The 27,737-nt window shown below is 37.9% G+C and overlaps 1 protein-coding gene across 1 annotated transcript; it reads right to left on the bottom strand.

Moving 5' to 3' along the window:
- Positions 1 to 5,098: 5,098 nt before the first annotated feature.
- LOC149933510 (ornithine decarboxylase-like) lies at positions 5,099 to 12,784 on the bottom strand. Its single transcript, XM_090156457.1, has 10 exons — positions 12,657 to 12,784; positions 11,820 to 11,915; positions 9,736 to 9,832; positions 9,598 to 9,674; positions 9,121 to 9,293; positions 8,196 to 8,333; positions 6,948 to 7,264; positions 6,148 to 6,245; positions 5,460 to 5,677; positions 5,099 to 5,373 (listed from the first exon to the last, which is right to left on the bottom strand). Exons 1-10 carry the CDS (start codon positions 12,681 to 12,683, stop codon positions 5,346 to 5,348), a joined length of 1,269 nt encoding a protein of 422 aa, XP_090012583.1. The 5' UTR covers positions 12,684 to 12,784; the 3' UTR covers positions 5,099 to 5,345.
- Positions 12,785 to 27,737: the final 14,953 nt, after the last annotated feature.

The following is a 27,737-nucleotide window of genomic DNA, read 5'->3' as shown; positions in this document are numbered from 1 at the left end:
TGTCATGGTAGTACCATGCTCTCTAAAATAGCCACACCGATGAGCGAGTTTCCTATTCATAATAGAAAACAACTAAAAAAGGAGCTATTCTGCGCGAAACTCGATGGTACTTGTACCGTTGATGAAAGTACTTGAACCATTATCGACTGTACAAGGACCGTTATCGACGGAACAAGGACCGTTATCGACGGTGCAAAGACCATGATCGTCGGTGCGAGGACCATGATCGACGGTGCAAGGACTATGAGCGACGCTGCAAGGACCATGATCGACGATGCAAGGACCATGATCGACGGTGCAAGGACCATGATCGACGGTGCGATGATCATGAACGACGGTGCAAGGACCATGAACTACGGTGCAAGGACCATGAACTACGGTGCAAGGACCATGATCGACGGAACAAGGACCATGATCGACGGAACAAGTACCATTATCGACGGAACAAGTACCATTATCGACGGAATAAGTACCATTATCGACGGAACAAGTACCATTATCGACGGAAAAAGGACCATTATCGACGGAATAGGAACCATTATCAACGGAAAAGGACCATTATCGACGAAATAAGTACAAGTATCGAAGGAACAAGTATCATCATTTTTTTGGGGGTGGCTCTTAGAGACCTACCCAGGAGGGAAAATATGATAGGCTCCCCCGCAAGATTTAGTAATTAATGAATTGAGGCTCTGTTGACAAAGATTTAATGACCTTAAATCTATAATGCAAAAACCGACCACAAGCACTCACCGGCCCTTAACGGGTCAGAGTGTGCAATAACTGGCGGCTTTACCGGGGAGTCGGGGTCCGGCTCTTGTAACCCATACGGGTGGTGGCACGCTGGGAGATGTTAGCTCTGGTCAAATGGTTCTATCTCCATCTCCGACTTCGGTCAGGTAGGGGCTGGACACTAAGTTTCGGCTCAGGCTACCGGAGAGGGTCCGTGCAAACTGGCCGCCTCGGCGGATTTGGTAGCCTGCTGTGGGGTGGCGGGGCTCCGTATGAGGCAAGGTGGTCCTGTTTCCGGGCCTTTTGGAGTCACACCGAGATCTCCAGTGCCAGCTGTGCCGGGTTACTTGGACTGCTGTGTGCTCGTCATTTTCCTGTAGGAGCTCTCTCCAAAGGGTTTGAATCTTTACCTACGAAGGTAGGGTGTCGACTGGACTAGCTACAGCATCCACTCTTACTACCACAGTGACTGATGTGTGCGAAGTGGGAAATGGTCCACCCATTGCTGCACCTTCTAGTGTTCGGAATTGTTTATTCATTATCCACAAATTTTCCGATTTATTTAAAAAACGTTGGTAAAAAGAATATCATTTTAACTTAATTAAATATGTTTTTTACGCAAGCAAGCATTTATTTGAATAAAAGTGATATTTATTTAAATAATTGTTTGTTTTATTTAAATAATAGGCGTATTCACTTTCGATTATTTAAACATTTTACAAGTTTTATTCAACTATAACCAATATATTGGTTATTTAAATAAATATTATTTAAATATAGCCGAGCTTATTTTATTCATGGATAAAAATTAATTGACTGCCGAACACTAGCACCTGCTGCTGGGTTGAGTGGCTCGCGTCAAAGGTGCGACCATCAGTAGTAGGGTACTACTACCCATGTTAAGTTAAAAGGAACCATCTATGGACACTAATGCAGAGAATGATAAAAGTAGCGAATAAGTAGATTAGTCCATTTAAAGAAGGGATCAAAAAGGTAAACCCTAAACAAATTTACTACTACCATGCTGGATTTGTCCCCTGTCCGGGCTAAGTGGACGCTGGCGTAGGGCACTATGATGATAGAAGCAGTTGAGACTTTGATAAAGCGGTCCGTAACTAACGCAAAAGTAGAAATGTGCTGAATATAAAATTCAAAGGTTCATATGTTAAATTGTACAACCTTGGTTTTACGCTTTTTTAAACGCATATTTGGTCAACATTATTAAGCCGTAAATTTGTTAGCCGTAACGTGGGCGGCTGCATGCGAACCTTACGCCGATTTACCGGCTCTCAGAACAATAGGAGAAAACAAGGTGTCTCTTCACTTAAGCTGCGTTCAGACTATGTGAAAATATTACGTTAGCATCGGTCGTGTCGTTTCGGTTATGTTGGTCGCGTCGGTTCGTTCATTTCACTGTTCAGAAAGGAACCAACCTTGCACATAGATTAACATAAAAAGTGATTGTTCATCCAATCAGAGCTCAGTAATAACGGCATAAAAATTGAAATAATTTTTTATCCACCACTGATTGGTTATAGAATTTCGATGGTTCTAAAGGTCGCCACTACCTAGAGTCAGCGCTGATGAGGCATAAGGCTAATTGTCTGCTATGAACTTTTTGAGCGCAACGAAATGCAAAAATGTAAACGACACGCGCGAAAATTTAAAGTCTCTGTTGAGAAGTCTGAACGGTGTAAGAAATCGAAAGAACCGACATGATCGACGCAAACGTAATATTTTCACATAGTCTGAACGCTGCTTTAGAGAGAACATGCTCTGCGTAGCGCGTGCGAACCGGCCCAGAGCGAGATACATCTTGCTCTCATGGAACACGCTCTCACGTTTGCAACACGGGGGTGACTCGGGTCATCAGCGCGTTTGTTCTAAAATCAAGAAACTATTGGCGACTTGAGTACTCACACGAGCGAGAGGAATCACATCTTTTGCCCACCTCTGCAATTTACATACGAAAGTTAAAAAGAAAGGAGTTTACCATTTCTTGATATTTTATTGAAACGATTATAAAACCATAAACTGTACTATATACCAAAAAGATACCCACGCCAAAATGTTTCTAAATCTTCAATCACTCCACCAAAAAAACTGGAATAGTAAAGTCCTATAAAAAAGAAAATTTCATGTTTATCTGATAATATTACGAGTGATAAAAATATGTTATAAGAACAGTTTGTAAATAGTTTGTCAGATATTTAATGAAAACCTAGTGAAAAATAATATACAAAAACCAACAAATTTCTATCATTATCTTACTTAAACGGAATTTCGGAAAAGTCTGCTAGACAACTAAAAAAACACAATGCCACTCTTATAAACAAAACGTCGAATACATTAAAGTCTAAATTAATTAAAAATAAACCGAAAGTAGAGGAACTAAATAAAACGGATGTGGTTTAAGAAATAAAATGCAATTGTAATAAAATATACGTAGGACAAACAAAAAGAGAAAAAAACCTGTGTAACGAAGAAATATGAAAATAATGGACTCGCAATCCATGCAAAAGTGGAAAAAAATCATGAAATAGATTGGGATTCTACAAGGGGCTTGTGTCAAGAAACAGGGTAATATAAACGTTTTTTAAAGCAGGGTTGGAAAAAACCGGCTTTTTAAAAAATTTAAAATCCAGTATGGTTAAAACCAATTGTAACCGGTGGCTTAAACTGGTTAAATGTATTAATAAAAAATTCTCAAATTGCTTATATATAGCCCTCATTGCTCAAATTGCCCGATTTCAAAATTACATTTTTGCAAGTGACAGTACCTTTACATTGTGAGGTATAGCAAACTTATTTACCCGCTTTTATACCCTAACATAGCGGCGTATTTTCACGCGCAAAAGGAATTTGAAGATCCCCTAATTGCTTATATCTAGCTCTGATTACATGCGACAAAAAGTGAAGGTCAAGTTTCAGTTTTTTCAATATTTCTAATTCATTTCTCAATTTTTTTAAATAAAAAAGTGGTTATAACCATGGAATTAATTAGGTGGGGGGGGGGGAATAGGCGGTCTTATTTTTTGCGTCCTCGCAGCAGCGTTAATCTCGTCGAAAAACGTAATTTTTAAGAACCAATGAGATTGCAGTATTTTTTGATTTTATTAAAGCGGAGGAGCATACCGGGGTGCCCAACGGGTGGAATTGGAGAAACGCGAAAAATAATCTCGACATATTCATTCTCCCTGATTATAAATAAATACATTCTTGTTTGAACCATGGTGTTGATTCAATTTATACACTCAAATTTCAATTATTTTAGGTTTTTTGTTTTGTTATTTGAATTATTTCAAATAACATGTGAGACAGTTTAGGTTCCCTTATACTACATTAAGGTGGGTTAGGTTAGGCTAGATTAGGTTTCGATAGGACGCAGATGAAACAGCAGCCTTGCATGTACCCTAGAGTTAAATTGAGTTATATAATATACGAAAATGTAAAAAATAAATCAACGATTGGGTGGGAAACTTCATTTTAATGGGCAACTTGCAAGTGGTTGGGTACATCGCTGTCATCATTATCTATTGTACGACTTTTTGTCTTTCCGGTTTTGACGTCATGACGCCCATCTGATACCCATTAGACAAACCAACTAGAAGATATGTTTTTTTTTATGGCATGACGTCATTTCAGAATTTTCCCGGATTATTAATCGAAATAGTTATTGCATAATTCCTAGTTATTTTCAGGATAACAGACAGAACAAAACAGGACGTTTCTAATGGAGTTAAATCCAAAATTATTCGTGAACTTTTTTATCTCATAAAAATTCAGGGGGGGGGGGGCATTGCGCCCCTGGCCACACCGAAATGACGTCCCTGGTTACACGCGTTTGTAGTAGATATCGCCGCTATGCTTGAAAACATCTCTGAATGAAAAGAGAACAGCTCAAAAACCTGTGACGACATGACCTCACTAAACAAAAAATTAGTAAAACACCGATTCCCAAAAGCTGACCATGTTTTGGTTTAGTTATTGGAAAGATGTTGATCTTTACCATCGTTAGAGGTAGAAAAACTCTAAATGACACCATAAAATAAGTGCAATCTTTTTTAAGAAAAGGAGTTTGATTGCCAGCGAATAAAAATTACTTCAGTGGTCTTTTAATATATTGCATATCCTGGAGTTACCCCGCCACGTCACCATCCAATAACCCATTTGTTTCAACGGTTTTTAAACTTTCTTAATTTTATTTTCATATTTTTTATAAATAATAATAAACCTTAAATTTTTGGCAAATTGCAAATAATAAGCTTAATACGTTAATGTTATTAGCTAAACGCCGTTTTCAACTAACCAACTTTAAAATCAGCAATGATAAACCGTGTTGCTTCTGAAACTCAAGAGGCAGTGATATTAAGAGTGAATGTGCTTTATTAGAAAACGTTATGTACAATATTTTAAAAATTATGAGCATTTTCATACGAATTAAATCATTGAATTGAGAAGTAAATATTTGTACCCTTCCGAGTACCGAGATTTATGAAAAAAATTACGCGTTGGTGTTGACCAATTCTTTTGGTTGACACAGTTATGCACGAGATCCAGATAATACTTCGAAGAAATAAAATTCAAAACGAAAAAGTAACGCCGTTCCATGTTCAAGTGGATTCCAATTCCAGGACATCTCTATTGAAATTAATTATTCGAGTTTAGAAAAATTCTCTGAATTTCAATTTTGATCTTCAATTTTAAAAAAAAAACATAATTTTTACCGTATGGGTTTGCTCATGAAGTATTTGGTTGGGGCCAGGGGAAATCCGTTGTATTGGCTCATCAACGATTTGCTGTAGGCTCCAAAGTTTGTGAACTTTAACCATTGTCCCCTTCGGATTGGTTGGAATTCCAAGGTAGTGAGGCAATCCATTGGATCGCAAGTTGGTCCCCAGAAGGTAGTCTTTACCGCCTTCTCGGGAACAACTAATCGATCATCCTAAAAGGGGAAATAGAAAACGTTTAAATTTTCCATTTAAGAAGTTAATTTGGCAAAACTGGCCAAAATTACAACCGGCGTAAGCTCCTGGAAGTTTTTGGCTTTTATTGATTTCTTATATCAGTAGTTAAATATCATCTTCTTATATCAGTAGTTAAATATCATCTTCTTATATCAGTAGTTAAATATCATCTTCTTATATCAGTAGCTAAATATTATCTCCGTATATCAGTAGTTAAATATTATCTCCGTATATCAGTAGTTAAATATTATCTCCGTATATCAGTAGTTAAATATTAACTTATGATATGAGTTATTAAATATGAAATTAGATTTGATTAAAAAGAGACCTAAACTAAATGGGGGCCAGGCCAACTTAAGTATTCCCCAAATTTCAAACATAATATTTGACACTAAAATGTCAAATGTTAATTTGTTCAGACACGAAAGAGATTTCGAATGTAACATACCTCTAGTACTTTAATTTGTGACTTGAAATATTTGAAATTGAAATTTGGAAGGCAGCCGAAGTGACCAGCGCTGACGAATACGCATTGATGTTTTTCACCTTCGAATAAAATTAATATTTCAACTACACATTCGAAACATGTAATTTAAATTTCAAATTAGAGATGCAAATTACGTAAATAAAATCATTGATGATTTGGGATAGTGGTATTAAAAGTCAGTAGATTACTTAGGCCGGTTAACTGTCTATTTATGAATATTATTCGCGGTTATAAAACGATTTAATACGCAAAAATAAGTTGGTATTCGGATTATTTTTCGGTTATGGATAAACACAAATAAAACGGATATTTCATATCCAAATATGACGTAACACTTAACTAACTCTATACAAACATGGTTAAAGTAATTTGTGAAGGGCCCCTTACTGAGTAAAGTTAATTGCCAACGACCCTTTACCACGTAACTTAATTTGCGAACTACTCCTTATATGGAGTAAAGAAATATATGAACGACCTCTTATGGCGTAAAGTAATTTACGAACGACCCTTGCCACGTAACTTAATTTGCGAACTACTCCTTATATGGAGTAAAGAAATATTTGAACGACCTCTTATGGCGTAAAGTAATTTACGAACGACCCTTGCCACGTAACTTAATTTGCGAACTACTCCTTATATGGAGTAAAGAAATATATGAACGACCTCTTATGGCGTAAAGTAATTTACGAACGACCCTTGCCACGTAAAGTAATTGCTGGACAACCCCTTCAGAGTAAAGTAATATGTGTACGACTCCTTACCCGTGTCTGTTTTCCGAATTCTAACTCCGACTACTTTGGCGAAAACATCGAGGCTCTGAACCACCATAAACTGTCCCGGTTCCCCGATAACTCTGACGTTCAGTTCTTTGGGGAAATACTTGGCAATGGCCTCTCGGATACTTCCAGCAATTTTCTCGAAAAGGTCAAGTTTCTCCCGTTGCCCTTGAAACCCTCCGCCAATGTCCAAAAGAGTAATGTTGTGACCTATGCGGGTAGCGTCTAAATAGATTTCTTTTGCCAGTTTAATAGCGTCCGCGTATGGATCCGGGCTCTCAGTGCAGTGACCCACATAGAAGCTGTTTGCACAAACAAAAATTATTTTCAAAGGGATTAATCAAAAGGATTATTCGAAAAAATCATTATTTTAAAAAAGATATCAAATAAAAGTGTTATTATATTAATTACGAGAGGCATCATCATACAAAAGATGAGTATTATTGAGGGCTATTAGTATAGAGGAGAACCATTATATAAAAATATTAAAATGCGTATTGTGGAAAACGAATTGAAATATAAACTTTTTATAGAAAATAGTTTAAATAGAAAGTTGTTGAAGAAGGAAAGATATTTTTAAGGAAATAATTAATTGAGAAGGATAAAGGAAGGAATTAAATGGGAAAGGAACCTTAAAGGAAATAATTAATTGAGAAGGATAAAGGAAGGAATTATATGGGAAAGTACCCTTAAAGGAAATAATTAATTGAGAAGGATAAACGAAGGAATTAAATGGGAAAGGAACCTTAAATGAAATAATTAATTGGGAAGGATAAAGGAAGGAATTAAATGGGAAAGTACCCTAAAAGGAAATAATTAATTGAGAAGGATAATAGAAGAAATTAAATGGGAAAGTACCCTTAAAGGAAATAATTAATTGAGAAGGATAAAGGAAGGAATTATATGGGAATGTACCCTTAAAGGAAATAATTAATAGAGAAGGATAAAGGAATGAATTAATTAGGAAAGGAACCTTTAAGGAAATAATTAATTGAGAAGGATAAAGGAAGAAATTAAACGGGAGAGTACCCTTAAAGTAAATAATTAGTTAAGAAGGTAAAATTAATTGCGAAGGTTGAATTAATTGAGAAGGTAGTATTAGAAATTGGAATTAAAATGACAGTAATATACCAAGCGTTTAAAATGAAGATTTTATTTTACATTGTACTAGCATTGCAATGGACAAGTATTATGAAGTCGTATATATTTAAAGGGGGCATTTATGAAGCTTACCTTATTCCTTCGACTTTAACATTCAGTCTCTTGGCCTCCAGTAAAAGCTGTTTCGTTTCTTCGTAATTACAGCCGAACTTTTCGCTAAATTTCAGATACAACGATTTTTCTTTTCTTGGCAGCACACGCATCATTACCCTGGAAGTACAGGTATACCCCAACTACATTATTTTTGCTTTAAAGTAAACTATAGTTTTTTTTGCGAATAAGATTTTTGGCACCGCATTTACGTAATTAGGCCCCTTAATTATCTTTAATTTTGTTCCCCTGAGATACATTTAATGTCGGCACTTATGGTGACCCTTGCTATGGTCGGGCCCTAAACTGGATGTGTCAGTGGCGTAGCTAGGGGGGGCAGTGGAACAGGGAGGGCCAGCCGCGGGCTAGGGGGGGCGTCAAATGGATTTGGCGGGTTATATATTACACTCATTATGGTTGAAACTTGAAAGGTACGGGGGGTCGCGAATTTGGGTGTTTTGCGGTCAGCGCCAAATATCCTCGATGGGGGAACCGTAACTTCATATGTTGGTAAGAAATTTCATCAAAAATGTTTCTGGTCATACCATAATGGCCGTACCCAAAGGTTAAGAAGATCCACTATTTTTGAGGGGAAATAAGCTTAATTGGGGGAAAACGCGGTAATTGAGCCAGCAGGACTTCTAGCCAAAAATGAAACTTAAGACTTATAATCAATAGGCCTTTCTTTAAAGTAACATTGGCGTTCTTGTTTCGATGTTGCTGCTGCGTCACGGGTGACGTATCGATGACGTTTTACTAAGAAAAACCCTGGACATAAGAGTAAGTTCGACGAGGCACCCTGTTTTTAAGCATAAACCGAACTGAACCTCTACGTATTTCGTGACGAATGAGCTACAAAAAAACAAGTTCAGCAAGCGTAGCTTATTTTATTGGAAGGCCTATTTACCTGGCGTTCGATGAAATGGCGTGAATTTTGAGCAGTTCGTCTTGGGAATCGCAGACCATCCAGCGAACTCCGGAAGAAACTGCGTACGACAAGTGGCTTTCTAGTTTGTAAGGGTTCGAATAAGCAATTCGATCCGGAGATACCCCCAACGATAAAATCTTCTGTATTTCACCCTGAAATGAACCAAATCAAAGAATTATAGCCCCGTGGAAGGCCATTGCTGCTAGGGTTCATTTAGGGCTATATTATTTACACTAATAAAAATAATATTTTGTGGGTCTAAGCAATTTACCAAAAAGGGTCAATATATATTCTGGTGTTCTGAGTTAAGACCTCAATTAACTAAATAAATTTTATATTAAGCAACTGTGTCAAGAACTCATTGCTATATTAATTTTATACAAAGCAACTATGGCGAGAACTCATTAATAATTTAATCATGTTTATTCTAAACAATTTCGCATTCAAGTTAATTACCTTGCTAGCGCAGTCAAATGAAACTCCGATGGCAGACAGCATTTTCAGGACCATTAAATCATCGTTGGCTTTGACAGCTACAAAACAAATGAGAAGTTAGTTTGACATTTAAATACGACGAAGGGAAAACTCTTTTACCATAAAAAATATCGACGCTGGGCAATTCTTTCATCCATAGTCTGTAACTTTCCAACAGACGGTCGAAGTTTGCCACGAAAAAGGGCTCGTCCCATTTCTGTTCAAATGGTTAAATAGATATATTTATTGACGTAAGAAATTACTACGAAGTTATTCAAAATCTTAAGATTTAATCTCGACTGGTTCTAAAAAATAATATTTTAGTCGGGGACTGTAGACAAAAAATTTGTACGCCGCAAAATATCAGTTTCCTACCTCTACATTTAGTTGAAAACGAAATTTCGCCATTTAGGGGTGTATTTCAAAAAATAATCTGTATCTGGCAACACTGCTTCCTTTTTATGGCCGGCAGGGCAGATAATATTTGTGCCTGGCAGCGGTGTTTCTCCACACCAAAAATGGCGAACAAGTTTTCCACCGGAATATTTTCCTGAAGTAGCTTTTCCGACCGTTGTTTTGTATTTCGGCTAAAACCTTTCCCAACAGAAGCTCAGCTCTTAGAATGGAAATTGTGCTGTTTCTAGTTTAAATTGTGCGTCTCTAGTGCTCGATAGAAAGGTCACTCGACGTGCTTATATCCGGTTCTTTTTATTTTCTTTGTGTTGCTTCAAGTCAATCCCAGAGCCGAGGCCAATTGGGTCCCACTTTCCATTATATATTATATTATATTTTTTTTTGCCTCACTGACATAGTCATTTATTGGAAAGCGTGAACATAACTATTAGAAATTACGACAATTTTCCCATTTTAAACTTGATTACCCACATTTTTCCAAGAAAGAGTTTTTATGAAAAGCAATATCTTTTAAGCAAAAACCGTAAAAATGAATACAAGTATGGGCGATCATTTTTGGAAAAGCGTTCTGTTGCTAACCGTAGTTTCTTTACAAAATATTTTTGGGAAAAGTGACTGCAATAAAGTAATTAATCATTATTCAAGGGTACTCTTTCCGTTATCTTAGGTGGAAAGCAAGCAACCGCAGACCTTACGTAATAATCGCCAGTGAAAGTTACTCTAATCTATGAAAATTATGCAATAGAACGATAATGAGAAGGGCCTGCTTATTAACTACTAATACGGGTACTCGAAACTCAAGCACATCAAGCTCTATACTGAACAAAAATTAAATCTTAAAAAAGATGTCACCTTTTCAAGTATATAGGAACAGATATGGAAAACATTTAAGTTTTCGCCGGGCTCCCCAGATTGCCGTTGCAAATTACTACCAATTATTAATTTTATATACACTGAGTGGGTTCTTCCTCTACACCGAAATCGAGAATGCACTTTATTATACTTGGGGATGATGACTATAATTTCACGTTCCGTGGGCGTCATAGTCTAGGTTTCTTGGTCACGAAAGGGGAAGGAAAAAGGTCACCAGCGTGCGCTTCAATCGTTTCGAAAGTCGTTGGTTTTAGGGAACCAAAGAAATAATGGGCCAATTTAATTGCCATTTAAGGAGAGGATCGTACTGTTAGAGCGTGAGGTGGATTGTGGGAAATGCTAAAGATCGTTTCAATATGCTCATTCTCCCTAAGTATAAGTTAATAAATTTTTGTCTAAATTTTAAATTATCAAAAACTACCTATGGTACATTTGCTTTAGAGGAGGTTCTTAGGGCTAACAGAGTTTTAGTGATTTGGTTTTCCTGTAGTGGTGCTAAAGGGTAGGCTACAGCTTTTCTGTAATTTACAAATGGGTCACAGATTTCTTAAAAAGATAATTTTTTTTAATAATTACCTTATCATTACGGAAATAATTATTAAGATGCCAAAACTAAGTGATGATACTGTGAATAATTAATATTAAAGGCTTGTCATTGGGTCAAAAATTATTTTTCAAATAAAATCAAATAAACATCCACAGGGAACCGCCAAATTTGTAGCCTACGAATAAAAACTTTGTAGCGGTTCTACATGTATTGGTTATTTCTTTGAAAATATTACTGCAATAGCTCAAAGCTACAAGGTCATTTCTCATTTACCCTGAAGGCTTCTAATAGTTGGTATTATTTAAGGGTTATTTAGATATTATTTTTATCTTGTGCAATGAAATAATAAACTGAAAAATAATTTTCTTACCGGGTTCTCGTTCAGTTTAGTCAAAACGTGTTTTTCGATGTCGTCTTCGCAATTGACTTGCGAAAAGTCGGCCAACCAGCTCTCTCTATCGTCATACTGAAAATATTTAACATTTATTATTCAATGATTGAAGTTAGAGCTTTGATATATGGGCAATAAATAGCGCTTCGGGGTAAGCGGGAAAACAACTTGGTCAACTAATTATCTCGTGACTCGTCACATTTGTGAGGACTAGATAAATATTGCGTACTCAATTATGCTATAGTTTCCACCCATACATTCTTAATAACTACCGATCGATCTTGGATAAAAATCTTCATGTTGGGACATTTTTGAAATTTCCGTACAGTGATGGGCCCCGCATAGCTCAATTGAGAAACACTTCGAATGAGATAAGTGCCAATTTCGGCACTCACATGAGCGCGAAAAAAGAGGACTTTCGATTTCATTTCTCAAAAGAGCTCGATAAGAGAGGAGCACCGATTTCATTTCTCAAAAGAGCTCGATAAGAGAGGAGCACCGATTTCATTTCTCAAAAGAGCTCGATAAGAGAGGAGCACCGATTTCATTTCTCAAATGAATTTGTACAAGAGAAGAAGGCCAAATTTGCCTCGGAAATGAGCAGATACCGAGAGAGCGAGTGAGAGAAAGAGAGAGTGTACGTGCGCGAGTGGTTAATGAGCTGAGCGGCTTTGAACGCCAAATGCCCATCATGTTTCCCCGGTAGACTTTACAAACTGGAAAGTCTGGAAACGGGAACTAGGTGATCTTGAAGATTCTCTTTGGGGTTACCCTTTGCGAGAAAATCTAACACCATATTGGTATACAAATACTTACATCATTAGGAAAAGTTAATGTTGGCATTTCGAAGTTATCCCTCCAATAAAAGGTGTACGATAAAATGCAAAGTAAATATTACGTTCAAGTCGTTTCTAGAAGTTAGCCCGCGTTAACTGAAGCCTTCTGGTAATATGAGCAACATCAGCGACTGGACCGCGAATTTATAGTGGTTGCATCGTTGAACTTTATTCCTTACGACACTTCAATTGTCACCTGATATATTCTTTAAAATATCAGTTACGCAGGAGAATTTCAAAACCGAATCTTCAATTTTATTACTTTATGAGTCGAGTACCTCTATTGTCGTACATTTATTAGTTTCGCGAAAGAGCGCTTTGTTAAATCGTAAAATTCAAATCGAAATAATAGTGCCGGTAAATTAACTTTGAAATCTCAAAATTAATCATGCTAATTAATGGTTTATTCTTTGGAAAAACAAGAACGGTGGTAAACCTGCAACGGCATTATATAATCGTAAGTTCCGCTAGTAACAGGACATTTTCCAGACTTTCGATAAGGACATATCAAACGATCAGCATTAATGACTGCCTGTAAACAACGTTATCTACTAACTCGCACACACCTCCGAAAGCTCCAGATAAAACGAACGAGCCCACTTTTTATAGCTAGCTCTTACGACTTGCAATTATAAAGGAAAACCTAATTAAAAATTAATCACTTAATAAATTTAAAAAGCTTTAAACAGTAGCGCTCCCTGAGTTGGGCACCGAACGTCGCCCTGATCGTAATAAATTGACTTATTTTCTTTACGAAATGGTTCACTGTTTCACATCGTGGTTCCTGTTCGTTCGTGTGTATTTAATATTTAAATATTGACACAATTTTTTGCATCATTTCATTTTTGAGCGAACAAACGTTGATTGTGTCACTTTTGACAAATAATAAATACTATAACTGCTGGTATGGCACCTAGAATTGTACTTATTATTGAGTGGTATATCTAATATACAACTTAGTTACTAGAAGTATAACAATCCCTACTGTTTTAATGCTAATTTTCTAATCGAACCTTTTTCAACTCCTACCTTTTCACTCGGATAATTGCAATACTTATTGTTATTTTGTTACTTATGGTTTTACTGATAGCGTATGGAAAATTATAATCTCCAATTTACAAATAACATCATAACCAAACTATTAAGTTCCTTTGTGGCTTGTTAAGCAGGGTACAAAGTTGACCCTTAGTGACGGCATTGATTGTTAACGCATTTGCGGATCCTATCCTGTTGTCGCTAATCAGTGGCGGCTTCAGAAGGCTGGGTCCCCGGGGCGGCGGCAGTGTTTTGTGACACCCCCCAGGACCGTGCAGAAGTTTTCACGGGTCCGTCTTCTTCAAGTTTAATCGTTCTGATTTGCACCCCCCCCCACTCGAGCTTCTCCCCCCCCCCTTAGGCCGCCACTGTCGCTAATACGCGCATCTAACTATTTTATCGGAACTCAAGGCCTGGGCTGTTAAAATTCAGGCACGAAATTCTTCGGATAATAGATAACTTATGGTAATGATCGTAAATCTAATTTTTATACTCATAATTTACATAGCTAAATAATTATGCCACAAAACGAAAACGGTTAATGAAAAATCAGACCACCTCACTGAGGTCAGGAGACTGCCAGGCTGTCGTGAACGTAAAACTATTCCACACCTTCGAGGTCCTTTTTCCCCGATGATTGACCCACCCCGCTTTTCATACGATAGTGAGAGAATGGTTATAGGCCTATATCTGAACACGATCAAGCGTGTGCATTTTTACCTCTCCGAGGGGACTATGTCCTCTAGGAGGTGTTATATAATCACCGTGTCTGTGTGTCTGTCTGTCTGTGTGTGTGTGTGTGTGTCTGTCCTGCGAACGCGTTCGCAATTTTGGTGCAAAGCGTAATCACTGCGTACGCAGGTTCTTTGAATTTGTTGTTGATTTTAAATTGTGGCAAAACTGCCGTGACGGTGAGCGTTAACGGATAATATTTGCGTTTGTGATTTTTTGTTGTTTCGTTCGTCTACGCTCAGTGCAGCGACGGTTGTGCCTTAGTAGTCGTTTTCGAGATGTTGCGATTGTAATGTAGATGTATATTGTGCATTTGTGACCTGTTGTGGTTTAGTGATGTTAGTGTTTCGTTTGTCTTCTACTCTCCAACGTCTATGTATTGACTTTTCGAACGGACCGATTGCTGAGGGTTACGATAAACGTCTCAACGTCCATAAGGTGGGGTGTCCACCAAATGTTCACGGTATACGTCCTATTATCAAATTGCGATCGCATCGGGCGGGATTTCAACCCGAGACCTCCTGTATAACAGGCGGACGTTCTACCAAAGAACCACCGACACTTATTACGCTTCATCGAAAATTAGACAATGGTAAGATTTTAAATTACATACCATAACTAATATTTTTATAAACTAACATGAAGCTTTACTACAGGATAAACCAGACCAGCCATATGGTTTCAATGAAATTATTCAAGTCCAACCCAAGAATTCAATTTTACCAATGGTAAGAGTTAAATTGTAACCGGCGTATGACATACCAAGTAAATAATCGTAATAATTGAGGAGTGGGAATATGAAGTAGAAAAGATGCAAGTCCCTAAAGACTTTGACAAAAGTAAAATGCTATTCAGTAGAGACACACGGGAAGGACTAAAAATAACTGTGAATTCCATCATCGAAGCTACGCAGTTTCTACTTAAAAATGGAGCTTCGTTTGTTCTAACAGAACATTTCAACCAAGACCCTTTGGAAAGATACTTTGGCAAGCACCGAGCAGCAACCGGAAGCAATGACAACCCTAATATGATGAGTTTTCAACTAAGTATTCCTAACATAAAGAGCATGAAAAAAATGTTTTCCGGATGCGGAAAGAAGCAATATTATTTCAACAAAACCTAAGAAAGTGAAAAGGCTACGACGAATTTTATTAGAAAATTGTAGTGAATAACCAAGGTAAATAAGAACATTGAATTGGTTTTTATTTTTTATCACCTTTGCGCTTTAAAAATATCAAAATATTTGCTTAAAAAAAATAGGAACGTTTAACATGACTAAAATATTTTGACACATTAATTAAAATATTAAAACAGGAACCTTTTATATTTCAACATAGAAATTTGTTAAGTTTACTTTTTCTAGCCTTCCTAAGAACTTTAACTTTTCGCTCACATTTATTTTCTTTACATTTTGTGCATGACTTCTGACTTTTCATTTGTTTTCGTAAACTGTTTGATTTTAAAGTTTCCCTCTTTAGGACTTGAATTTCAGTTTGCATTTTACCAGAGTAACCTTTGCCCATACAATTTAACAAAATCTGGAAAGCTTTTCTAAAGGGAGCATTGCAAATTATATCATCTTCACTGTTACCCCAAATATCTGACCAAATCTTCAGCAAATCTTCGTTAGTTTCCAAATTGTTTTTAGCTGATTGTACCCTGTTTTTTATGGTCAAGTTCCCTTTTTGAAAATATGGTTTTGAAAGCGCGTACATCTTTTTTATAAATGCAAATGCCTTTGGTTTCAAAATTATCAAGGCCCCATTACTTAGTTCTTCTGTCCATCTTGCATATTCTTCACTTTCTTCACTGGCTAAGTTTACTGAATTCTTCACTAGGGTACGGCATTCATATCCATACATCAAGATTAACTCGTGAACAATGTATCCACCAATGTGATGAATAACATTATCCTCTTTTTTTAAAGACTGTTGGATTGACATTAATGGGTAGGGGCAATTAACACTTTGATTCATTTTCGTAACTGTTGAACATTCAATCTGTACTCTCTTAACTAAGGCTTCATTTAAGAATCGCCTATTAAAACATTGCACAAACTGATACTTCTCTTCATTGTTTAACGTTGCAAATTTCTCAAGAGAAATGAACACTTTTTCCATCGCATCCGTATATTTTTCATTAGTCATTAACTTATGTATACACGAGATAAAGCTTGATTGTTCCGAAGCTTCTTTGAATACATCAAGATGGTCAAACACTTCCTCCGTGAAGCGTACTTTCTGGGGTTCCAAAATAATTTCCCTAATGCACTCCTATAAAGAAAGAAATTTTAATATACAAAATACACTACAAAGTTTAAAACTGTACACTTACTTTGAATGATTCTCCTAAATACTCAGATCCTATAGATTCCATTTGTTTTGCGCTGGTAGTCAATAAATAATCCATGTGCTCCCGAAAAAAAGCTCCCTTTAAATATTTTTTAGCAATGGGGACTGTTGTGTTGGATGATTTCCTTTTTGTAGCAGTTGACTTTTTCTCAACCTTGTCAGCTATTAATAATTTTATTTGTAAAAGAGAAAAACCACTTGTTAGGCCTTGATTTATAGTTATAATATTAGATAATAGAACAAAATTTACCTTCATTTTTTTGAATAATTTTTGAAAATTTGCTATAAGTGTGATCATGTTGACAGAAACACATGTATTTCTGATGTTGATATTCAAACTTTAAACTAAAAGAGGACATAATAAAAAGAACTAATACCATCGGAAATAAAAAATTCATCTAAACTACTCCAAGCTTCAAAACTAAAGCATGGCGAATATTTTACAATTTTATTTCAATAAAAACCCGATTGAGGGCGACACTAAGGCGCCCCTACCGCTAAGCAAAGGATTCTGGGTAACGTTGAGCTTACAGACTTCCCACCGTCTTTTCCCCTCCAGTCTTCTCTACTCCAAGGTTTAACTCTGGAGAAAGCAGTTGCGGACATTGGGCCTAACGAATTTGCCCTCGGAATGACTTATGTTGCCGTGTCGCGAGTTAAGACTTTGGATGGGATTATATTTGACCCGGGTTTTAACATTGGGCGCCTTTTAAAAATCAACAATAAAAGTGGGTTGTGTGTCAAAAAAACTGAACTTGAAAGACTTAAGCTCCTTTGTAGCACTACCACATAGGGCAAGCTGTGTGGCAAACTGGCAAATGCCGTATTGTTTTTTCTTTTTCCACCGCTTTTCCTTTTCTGCTGGGGTGAGGCTATCATTAACTTAAGCCTAATTAACCAGTGAATTTCCAACTCGCTCCGCTCGGGTCTTTGTTGAAAGAGCCGTTTTCGGTTTTTGCGACGCCCTAGTTAATTATATAAATAGATAAATGTATAACAAAATTATTAAAGAAACAATTGTCTCTTCCATAATTAACAAGTTGGCAAGCCAAAATATACCTCTCCTCGGAAGAATTGTCCCTAGTGGTATTAATTTCTCGAGATGACCCTTGAAGATATCTCTGCAATTCAGAGTTATTTACTAAAAACGTAATCCCGGTTCAATCCCGCCCGGTATAAAATTTTAATTTTAATTAAAATAATTGAGACGAAACAACCGAGTTTAATTTATTCAGAATAATATAAATTAAGTAGTTACAACAGCGAGTTAGACGTATTAAAACAATGCACAATTGAATTTAACCCTATTTACAGAACAAGTTTATCATTTAAATATAATACGAAGCAAATTTTAATGAAAGAAATATCTACAGAGGGTATTTGTATTTTTCTCGCTTACGACATACTTGCCGCATCTTTAACGCTCATTTTATTTCAACACTCGCCCTTGATGAAGATACCGTAGAATAGCTATATTCGACATCTGGTAGTGGACGACTCGTAGACTTCCTTTTGACGTTGTGACACATGCCGCATGAAAAAGACCAATACCGTCCAATTTCCAATATCATATAATGACTCGCACACCCAGGAAATCAATTACTGCATTAGGAATCGTAGATGTCCAAATATCCACACGGTGGTTTTGCCAACCCTTCGAGAAATTGCGAACGCAGAAATTTCGAGAAACTGCGTACGCAATGATTACCCTTTGCCCCGAAAATGCGAATGCGTTCGCAGGCCTGACAGACAGGCAGACCCACCCCCAGACAGACAGAGAGACCCACCCACAGACAGACAGACAGACATACACGGTGGTTGTATAACCCCTCCTAGGGGACTTAGTCCCCTCGGAGAGGTAAAAAAGTGTCCGGTGCAGTAAGTGTCGGTGGCTCAACGGTTAAGCACTCTATTCCCGGTAACCGGATTTTTTATTTAATTATTAATCCACGAGTCACAACATTGCAATTTCTTCCGCGTAAAATTTAAATCGAACCCAAAATTTCGTTATATTTACATAAGAAGCGAAAAATAAAACACTATTGATATACGCTTTTGATGAAACTGAATTTCTAATTTTCAACAAAGTGGTTTAAGTATCGGTGGTTCTTTGGTACTGGTAGAACGCCCGCCTGTCATGCAGGAGGACTCGGATTCGAAACCCACCCGATGCGATCACAAGTAAGACATATACCGTGAACATTTGTTGGAAATCTTGCCATTTGGATATTAGACGTCAAAAGCATCGTGAAAGATTTTTTAACGCAGAGGCTTATGCGCGTTTGTAATGGTTGAGCTAACCATCGTCTGCTAAAATTCGGCTGCTCACAAAGTCGCTTGGATACACTATTACAATGTAAGCTCGCGTAAACGTCGTCACTTTTTTATAGCAGACGACACAGCAGCCGAGAGCTCGCTCGAATTTTGGCCAACCTTGAGATTTTGTTTTGGCCGTACTTCACGAGATCATATGACCAACGATCTTTTGTGTAAACAACTGTTAAATTGAATGGATGTAGAACTTGTAGTCAAAATTGAACGCCAGGATGACTGGTGAATCGAACTTGAAAGGTTTTTATTAAATTTGAACGCCAAGGTGAATGTTTATTCAAAATTGAAAGGAATTAGTAAAATTAGAACGTCAATTTTAAAGCTTTTTTAAAATTGAATGGTAGCGTTTAATTTGAATTCCTATTTGAAGCGGCATTCAAAATTGAATATTGTTATTCAATTTTGAAAAGGAAATTTAATTCTATTTTTTTGGAGTGTATGATGGTAAATTATATATCAAACAATAGGAAATCACATGGGCTCAACAGCTTTTATATTAGTTTGCCCACCCCGGTCTCCTGATGCTGGGCGGCATCCACTCTTTAACTGATGGTGGCAATTTATATATCAAACGATAAGAAATCACGTAGCTTCAACAGCTTTTGTATTAGTTTGCCTACCTGTGTCTACTAAGGGTGTATGACAGTATGGGTTTGCCCACCCGAATACACCGATGTGGAACTAATATTACGGCCTGGGCTGACTTGTTGATCTTCTTATTCCCGCGGTGCTTTCTCGTATAGTCGTCGGTGTCTCGTTTCCCTGACCGTGGAATCCACCCTTTTGGAGTTGTCTTGCTTACAATATACGCTAAAAGAAATTATTCATTTAAAAATGAAAACCGTCAAAAGGAAGTGTTTTTAAATTTAAAACACGTGAATCTGGATGATATCGCGCATTTTTTCATCGCACGTGTAATTATTTATTCTGATCATAAAATAGAATCACGCGAGCTTAGCAATATTTATCTGCATTTGTCTAAGCCAATAAAATTATCCCTTCCGAACCAGCGCGCCAATTTCTACAATAGGGACAAGGCACTTGACGCCATTTTGAGGGAGGGAAACGTCACGACATCGTACCGTTATAGCTAATTTCGCGCGCTTTTCCCCCAGTGGGTGGATTTTCAGGAGTGTGAGATAGAGCGTAGTGACGTTCTACCTCCCCCAATTGCCTTGTCCCTATGAACTGTTGAAGTTTTTCAAATCAATTTTTTTTAAGATCTATTGAAATAAGTGGTGCTAAGAGTAACTGTAAAAACCTACCCTTTTGTAATAGAATCCTTTTCCGTTTTGCGGCCGTATTGGTTTAGATTTCTTCCGCTCTTATCTTTAGGTGGTGATGATTATCATCGTATCGAAGGCCCACATAGCAGCTTGGATGAGTTACCGGCTATGTATATGAGGACTCAAAGAAAATGGATCATTTGGGTAAAGTACATTCACAGGCTGAGGCTACAGCTCATTCGAATAGCGCACATTCTCAATCTTAAGTATGGGACCATTTGGAGAGTACATACTTAAGACAGAGAACATGGATTAATGGGGCAGCACACACTTGTATACGGATCATTTGTGTATCGTAAACTCTGAGGATTTGAACGATTCCGCTAGTGATGACGATCAAGTTCAAGAAGGGAAAGAACCGTCGGCAGCTTATCTAAAAATGAAGCGCGAAGTATTTTGAATAATATTGCAAGAGAACTATTAAATGGTTCCATGATTAAAGGTGGATACATTTTCATATTATCAAATTATAAGAGCAGATCTCGGTAAATCAAAGGGCGACAATATGATATGGAAGCAGCACAAATCTTCGAAGAACGACTCACACACTGTTCTGAAAAGTCAATATTACGTAGATGGGGAATGAAAGATAATGAGTATAGTACTAAGGGCAGCGAATCAATTTGGGTAAGGTCAAATTTTAAAAGTCCGCTTGATTTGCCTCACACTAAAAAAATCAGAATGTTTTCGATTTATAATTTTCGACTGTTGATATTCGACTAATAATGTTCGAAAAGAAGATTAATGGGCTAATTATTAGCTCAACATTTTCATCTTTGTTAGTGCTTTGTGACCGTGTACTTCCCAAAGGCTCAATTAGATAACTTGCTTTTAAAGATGAATTTAATGGTTGTTTTGGGTCACAAAGAAGGTGTCATGTTTGGCATGGAGCTTCTTAAAGATTCTATAAATGACCCTATATTAGAGCAATGCTTGATGTCTTTTAAACTATGTAATTTTATTACGTACTGTTTTTTAAAAACCATCCTGAATTTCACGAAATTTATTTCTTACATGGCAATAAATTGGCATGTGTTCAAGAATTATTTTGGAAAGATTACGTGATGACAGAGCTTAAATTTGAAAAACTCGGTAAACATAATCCTATTCTAATAAAATACGAGGTAAATATTGTAAAAGGAGTCCGTAACAGTTGCAACAGGGCAGAAAAAATATAGTTTTTGTGATAAATTTATAATAGACCAAATTAATAGTTTCCTAAATGAAAATAATTGCTTAAGTGGGCTGCGTTTGCTTAGTAATTAACTTCATTTAGAGGAAATACGAAAACGATCTCAGAGTAAAGAGAACTTCGATATTAACTTTGAGCTATACTTTAAAGAGTGACTAAAAATTTTTCGCAACTTTGTAGAGTAAAATTTTAAACTTCGAATTACCCTAAACATCGATATGAAAATAAGACTTTCCAATTTTAAGCAGAAATCTTGTGAACACCATTTGTCAGAAACTTTGCACCCATAATTAACAGTAGTTACGACGGAGAGAGGAATGGAAGATAATGCTATTGTATTGAGCTGCTAAACTGACATAAGTATATGTATTTATACCCCGCTGCTCCGCCTTAAGCACTACAGCGGCCACCTTAAACAACCAGCCCTGGACAAAAGTGCGCTTTGCGAAACAACGTTCGGCCAGTGAGACAGCCATTTTGACCGCCTCACATATAGCAAACAAACGCCCTCATCACGGCCCAACAAAAGGCGACACCATGGGCTGCCCGAGACCCACCCTCGCACAGCTGAGGACTAGAGTGGCTTCCTCTTCCACTGCAAACTACCCTCCTTAGTAGGTCACAGAATGACGAGTGTGGAACACCCATGAGGTTCCAGTGACCCAGCGCCCCGATCACATGACCTTGAGAGCCGGGTATGGAGCCCCCCACAGGCTCCAGTGACCCCATCACACCACTAGATAGGGACAGTGGGAAGCTGCTAAACTGACAAACAATAATTTGCCTTTAGTAACGAAAATAACAAACAACGTTTATCTGTTATTCCACGTTTTTTTTAAGTAGCGCCATATATTTTTCGTTACTCGAACAAAATGAGAAATTTAATAAGATACCGAAATTGCACGCGAAAGAAGGTCAATTCAGCAAAAATCTTCAGAAATTATTGAAAAGAATTTTGTTAGGCATGTTGAGGACACGCAAATTTATCACAATAGGGATCCAAATAAAAATGAAAGGCATGTTGTAAACACTGAAAATAAATAGAAATATATGCGTTGCTTCCACCGAAAATAAAGTTTTTACTCTGCGATTATCACACATTGCGTCTACTAATCGAAAAAAATTTAAAACTGATCGTCCATGAGGCAAATATTGTACTCCTGTAAAGAGTTGTGACCACCTTTTGGAAGCACTTTCAAGTGAAATCGACCATTTGTCAGTTTTCTCAGTTAATGAAACACACTCTAAAAGAAACGCAAGTTATTCAAAATCAAGAACATTAATAACGATGTTGAAATACGATAGAATGAACAGTATGCGTGTTTCATGCCTAGAAAAATAATAACCAATTTGCTTATGAACACGACCGTTGCTCAGCTAATATATAAAGACGGCAGACTTTTGTAACGACCTTCTTTGGTCACTCTAAAATTATGCAAATATTTAGTAAAAATAAGCCTATTTTCTATAAATTAGCAGAGAGAGGGGGGGGGGTTAAAAATGTAAAACTCCCACCCATGGTTTAAAACCTCGATCGTCAAGTATTGTTGAAATTGCGGGGTATGGGAGAAAAACCCAGAACTCGCCACTTAATTCTCCCGTTGACGTCAGAGGACGCCAACTTTGGAATGGTCATGCGACCCCCAACCGAACTTTTAACAAGATGTCACGGACATTTGAGTACACACAATCCCACTGATGTATTAACTTAATAAACCCAAGAGGAATGTTATCGGAAAAGAATTATTCGAGTTACCTGGTTTTGGAAATAAGGTGGCGGAACGCGAACACGTTCATTTAAATTAATTTGTATAAAAACCAAGCGTTTCGAGTAACCTGGTTTTGGAATTAAGGTGGCGGAACGCGAACAAGTTCATTTAAATTAATTTGTATAAAAACCAAGTGTTTCGAGTAACCTGGTTTTGGAAATAAGGTGGCGGAACGCGAACAAGTTCATTTAAATTAATTTGTATAAAAACCAAGCGTTTCGAGTTAACTGGTTTTGGAAATAAGGTGGCGAAACGCGAACACGTTAATTTAAATTAATTTTTATAAAAACCAAGTTTTCCGAGTTACCTGGTTTTGGAAATAAGGTGGCGAAACGCGAACACGTTCATTTAAATTTATTTTTATAAAAACCAAGTTTTTCGAGTTAACTGGTTTTGGAAATAAGGTGGCGAAACGCGAACACGTTCATTTAAATTAATTTGTATAAAAACCAAGCGTTTCGAGTTAACTGGTTTTGGAAATAAGGTGGCGAAACGCGAACACGTTCATTTAAATTAATTTTTATAAAAACCAAGTTTTTCGAGTTACCTGGTTTTGGAAATAAGGTAGCGAAACGCGAACGAGTTAGATGACACCTGTATCAATTGGCACGAAATTCAAATATGACAATCGACCAAAAACACTAAAGGGGGCAAATGCCCCACTTCTCGGGCTCCGACCCCAAAAATTACGAAAATCCCGTCGAGGCTATAATAGTGCCTACCGATTGAGATATCAATCGCCTTTGTACCACTAACGTACCGCGAGCAATCGTGTGTACGGCAGCTGGTCAAAAAAATATTTAGTGGCACACTTATGCTTAACTTCTGGGCATAACACATATTTAGGGTCACACTTATATTTTACGCGCCTGTTCATACGTTATTGTTATTGCAGGCAGGCTTTCAATGGAATGCGAATATAGCTTCAGCGCGTAAAGAATTCAGGTATGACGCGAAATGGCTAATTAACTCACTTAAAATTAACTTTTTCCAACGCGGCTGCAACCTAAGCTGGAATAGGCCTAGAAGTAACAAAACTGGTGATTTTTGATCAAATCTTACTTACCTACTTCCTGTCGTACGACGTGCGTAAAAAGGGCGTTAAACGTGCGTAAAACGTTGGGGGTCACACTTATTGTTACTTCTGGGAACACGTTGAAAGCTCGGCGCGAACGGCCTTGAAAAATGCGAGAGGGAAACTGGCGTGTAGAACTCTATAGACACGCGGATTTACCATGTCGGAAGTTGCGGGGGTCCGCATACGCTGTCGAAAAAACCTCACTTAGAATTAAAATTAAGCAACGTAATTGCAAATCTAGGGTTAAGGGAAACCCCAGCTATTCAAAAATATAACTCTCATGAAAATCGGACTTAAATTAAAGAACGTTATGTAGACTTTTAGGCGAAAATATAAAACCGCGAAAATTGGGGTCCCGTAAATTAACCAGGAAACTATACTTAAATTTAATATTTACTGATATAACTGAAGTTGTATATCCGCTGAATCCTAACCTTACCAAAAATATTTTTTTTAACGTTATCAAACTTAATTTTAAATAAAATATCAACCACACAAAGCGAAACCACAAAAAATAGTAAATTGGGCATTTGCCCAACTTCTCGGGCTCCGATCCCAAAATTACGAAAATCCCGTCGAGGCTATAATAGTGCCTATCGATTGAGATATCAATCGCCTTTGTACCACTAACGTACCGCGAGCAATCGTGTGTACGGCAGCGGCGGCGGCGGCGGCGGCTACACAGTACGTGATCGTAATACACACAAATCCCTAAGGATTGTGTGTAAAAAAGACTAGAACCGAAAAAATAAAAAAAAGAAGTATCCTGACATTCAATCGCTGAACCACAACCATAAAAAGTTCTGCAAGCCGCCTTCACCCTTATCGGGCTCAAAAAGGAACGTCGGTATGATTTCGTCGGCGCGGACATAGTTCGTATAACGCAAGTTTAAAATTACGCGATGAGTGCCTCGTTCGACGTAGTGATCTTCGCTAAGATAATCCTGCCATCACCGAAGTTATCTACACACGCCTCAAGTACAGGACCAGCTCTTCAAATTATCAGCATCATCCAGACTGTCTAGTGATGAGGCCCACGAGGGGTCGGAGTGTGCAATAACTGGTGGCTTAACCGGGGGAGTCGGGGTCCGGCTCTTGTAACCCAGCACGGGCGGTGGTGCACTGGGAGATGTTAGCTCCGTCCAAATGGTCCTATCTCCGCCTCCGACTTCGGTCCGGTGTGGGCTGGTAACTGGGCTTCGGCCCAGGCTAACAGAGAGGGGCCGGGCAAACTGGCCGTCTCGGCGGATTGAGTTGCCTGCTGTGGGGCTGCGGTCCTCCGTATGAGGGCACGGCGGACCCATCTCCCGGTCTTTTGGGGATATCCGGTGCCAGCTGTGCCGGGTTCTGCGGGCTGCCGTGTGCCCGCCGTTCCCCTTTAGGCGCTCCTTCCAAAGGGCTTGGCTCTCTACCTTTCTAGGTAGGGTGTCGGCTGGCGTTGCCAGAGCATCCGCTCTTATTCCCACTGCTGTGTGCGAAGTGGGGATTGGTCCACCCATTGCTGCACCTCCTGCTGGGTTGAGTGGCTTAATAATCATAATAATCAGCTAGGCTAATACCCAAAGCACCACCTTAGGCCTAAGTCATCAAGCGACTTTTGAAGCCTTTTTAATACAGGTGGCCGGGTTACAATGCGTAGGAGGGTGGTGGCCTGCCCTGCATGCCACGCGAGCCAACAGCTCCCTACACTAACTATTACCGTTAACCTCAACTAGTTTTTATGGAAGGGGAAACCGAAGAACACGGGGAAAACCCCTTAAACCAGTGGGGATAGAACTTGCAAACTCAACGCAGAAGGAGTCGTTCCGAGTTTTCACCCAGTGCCCCAAGCTGGGATCGAACCCGGCTCCTCTTGCTGCGAAGCGAAAGTGCTAACCACTTTGCCACCCCACTTTGCGTCGAAGGTGCGACCATCAGTAGTAGAGTACTGCTTCCCATGCTGGATTTGTCACCTGTCCGGGTTTGTGGACGCCGGTGTAGGGCATAATGATGATAGACCTCTGGTGGTGTGGTTTCAATCTTACCGGTACACCGGGCTATAAATCTGATGCATGTCTAGTGATGAGTATGAACTTTTAAGTTATGTGGTAATCCACCCTTAATTTGGCGCGCTAAACTATATCCTCTAACCCAATATTTTAAAAATTGTTTTGTTTAATGGCCATATTGAAAGCGACGTATAATGATTGAATATTCAACGGGGGTTTTTCTTGTTAAGTTAGCTAGCACCATTTTTCAAATGTAGAGTAGGTTTTATTATTGTCGGGAATATCTTGTTTTATTTTTATTAACATTAAAATTTAATTCCTCTTTTGTCAAGGAATCCTCTATTTAATTAAGACCTATCCATATTTATTGGTTTATAATTGGTAAATATCAACGCTATAGAATATGTTCCAAAACGCCCAAAAAATGGCATAAATTATCCATGGTATACTTCAAAAATATTTTTGCATATTATGAATCAGTGTAAAATCAGATTGCACCCACATAAAATTTGATTCTCAGCGACCCTAGCGGTGAAACTAGCCCCCCTGGTGGAATATCGCAACAACACTAATCGCAATCTGAAGTTGTCCATCGGGCTAGGCAATTTTAAAATTTTCAGAATTTTCCCACTACCCATTTGGTTTCCGCCACCGAAAGAAAAGTGAAAAATCCCATTGGCAGAGATTTTTTTTAAAAACCCGCAGGTACCTTTTCAAAAGGTTAACGACAATTCCTAGTACAAAACCCCAAAATTATCTTCTAATTACTTTCACACGTTGATCTCCGCGCAATTTAATGCAAAATTAGTTTTAAATTTAAAAATAATTTTCCTAAAATAGCCCAAAACCGCCAAAGTTTTGGGCTAGCTTTGGCTGGAAAAAATAATTTAGCTTTTTGTACCAAAATGTTTCCTTCGTGTGCCTTGCTTTATTCAGTAATATAATTCCATATTACATTTGAAAATTCAATGTTCGAGAATGGCGTTTCCTTCTGCACAAGAGGCTGTGAAAACGACGTGCCATTCAACCTGACGAACTTTTCCTGGTACACAAGTGCGCTGTGGGTTGAGCACTTCTACAAGTGCTGGTAGGTCAAAAATCTGAAACTTCAGTTTCCGTTCTATAGGACATGTGGTAAAGAATATTTGGGTTGAACCTTTCTTTTTTTTTAAATTAAAGAGGTCGAAAATAACGACCAATCCTATAGAACTTAAAGTGAAGTTTGAAATTTTTGGTTAAAAGGAACCACCTGTGGACTGCATTGTAAAGGATGAAAAAATTGGCGAATAAGTAGATAAG

Source organism: Leiobunum rupestre, chromosome 8, assembly GCF_980474605.1.
Source record: "Leiobunum rupestre chromosome 8, qqLeiRupe1.1.hap1, whole genome shotgun sequence".
NCBI classification, from domain to species: domain Eukaryota; kingdom Metazoa; phylum Arthropoda; class Arachnida; order Opiliones; family Sclerosomatidae; genus Leiobunum; species Leiobunum rupestre.
The sequence above is the reverse complement of the archived record's forward strand: the minus strand, read 5'-3'. Positions and strand labels throughout refer to the sequence as shown.

Coding starts and splice junctions, on each gene's coding strand:
- LOC149933510 (XM_090156457.1), bottom strand. CDS start 12,683: ATGCCAACATTAACTTTTCCTAATGAT. Junction 7,265..8,195: donor GTTAAAGTCGAAGGAATAAG/GTAAGCTTCATA, acceptor TTGTGCAAACAG/CTTCTATGTGGGTCACTGCA. Junction 5,678..6,147: donor CACAAATTAAAGTACTAGAG/GTATGTTACATT, acceptor TTCCCCTTTTAG/GATGATCGATTAGTTGTTCC.